Source organism: Lepidothrix coronata, unplaced genomic scaffold (genome assembly GCF_001604755.1).
Source record: "Lepidothrix coronata isolate B3197 unplaced genomic scaffold, Lepidothrix_coronata-1.0 Scaffold4441, whole genome shotgun sequence".
NCBI lineage: Eukaryota > Metazoa > Chordata > Aves > Passeriformes > Pipridae > Lepidothrix > Lepidothrix coronata.
The window spans coordinates 1-1,027 of NW_016694621.1; the positions used below are offsets into that span (position 1 = coordinate 1).

Sequence of the window (1,027 nt, forward strand, 5' to 3'; positions counted from 1 at the left end):
TTGTTGAAGCAATTCTACTCAAGCTAGAACAAAAGCAAGAATTCTTAATTAGAGATGGATGGAACTCCCCCAGACCAACCCTCGTGGGAAGATCTCTGCTCTCAACCTCCAGGACTGACCTTGGGGGGTCCCCAGCCAAGGCAGGAATCTCCAAACACACCCCCAAGAAGGGTTCTGTTGGAAGAACCTGTCCCTGTGAAAGGGGACTGACCCTTTCTAGTGGAAAGGGATGGACTGACAGTCACTGGACTCCAGGGGTTGCCTCACCATCAGGGGCTTCATTTGGGATGGAACCTACAGCTGAAGCTTCTCGCACAGTTGGGGCACACGCAGGCTTCCCTTACCAGTGGGTCTGTTGGTGTCTGGTCAACTTAGACCTCTGGGTGAAGCTTTTCCAACACTCCCCACACATGTACGGCCTCTCCCTGGTATGGATGCGCCGGTGCACAACAAGGTGGGAGTGCTGGTGGAACCCATTGCCGCACTCGGTGCAGCGGAAGGGCCTCTCATCCGTGTGTGTCCGCTCATGCCTGAGAAGATCTGAGCTGGTCCGAAACATCTTCCCACACTCCCCACACTTGTAGGGCCGTTCCCCGGTGTGGATGCGCTTGTGTCGGATCAGGTTGGAGCTGTCATTGAAGCTCTTCCCACAATCCTTACACGGGTAGGGCTGTTGTCCAGTGTGGATGCGCTGGTGCAGCATCAGAGTGGAGTTGTCCCTGAAGCTCTTCCCACATTCCCCACAGATGTGGCGCCCCTCCCCAGTGTGGATGCGGTGGTGTCGGATCAGGTTGGAGTTGTCATTGAAGCTCTGCCCACATTGCCCACACGTGTAGGGCCGTTCCCCCGTGTGGATGTGCTGGTGGGTGAGGAGGGCAGTGCTCTGTCTGAAGCTCTTCCCACATTCCAAGCACCTGAAGGGCTTATCCCTGCTGAAAGGCTGCTCAGGGACAACCAGGTCAGGGCTCCCCCTCAACCTCCGGCTGCCTTCCCAGCACAGGCTGGCTCTTTCCTCCTCAGAGCACCC

At 56.9% G+C, this 1,027-nt stretch overlaps 1 protein-coding gene across 1 annotated transcript; it reads right to left on the reverse strand.

Moving 5' to 3' along the window:
* Nucleotides 1-28: 28 nt before the first annotated feature.
* On the reverse strand, nt 29-1,021 carry LOC108492022 (zinc finger protein 239-like; the record flags this gene model as incomplete). The annotated part of the gene is made up of 1 exon (XM_017803805.1): nt 29-1,021. A coding segment is annotated over one exon (681 nt), but the record flags the coding sequence as incomplete, so codon positions are not given.
* Nucleotides 1,022-1,027: the final 6 nt, after the last annotated feature.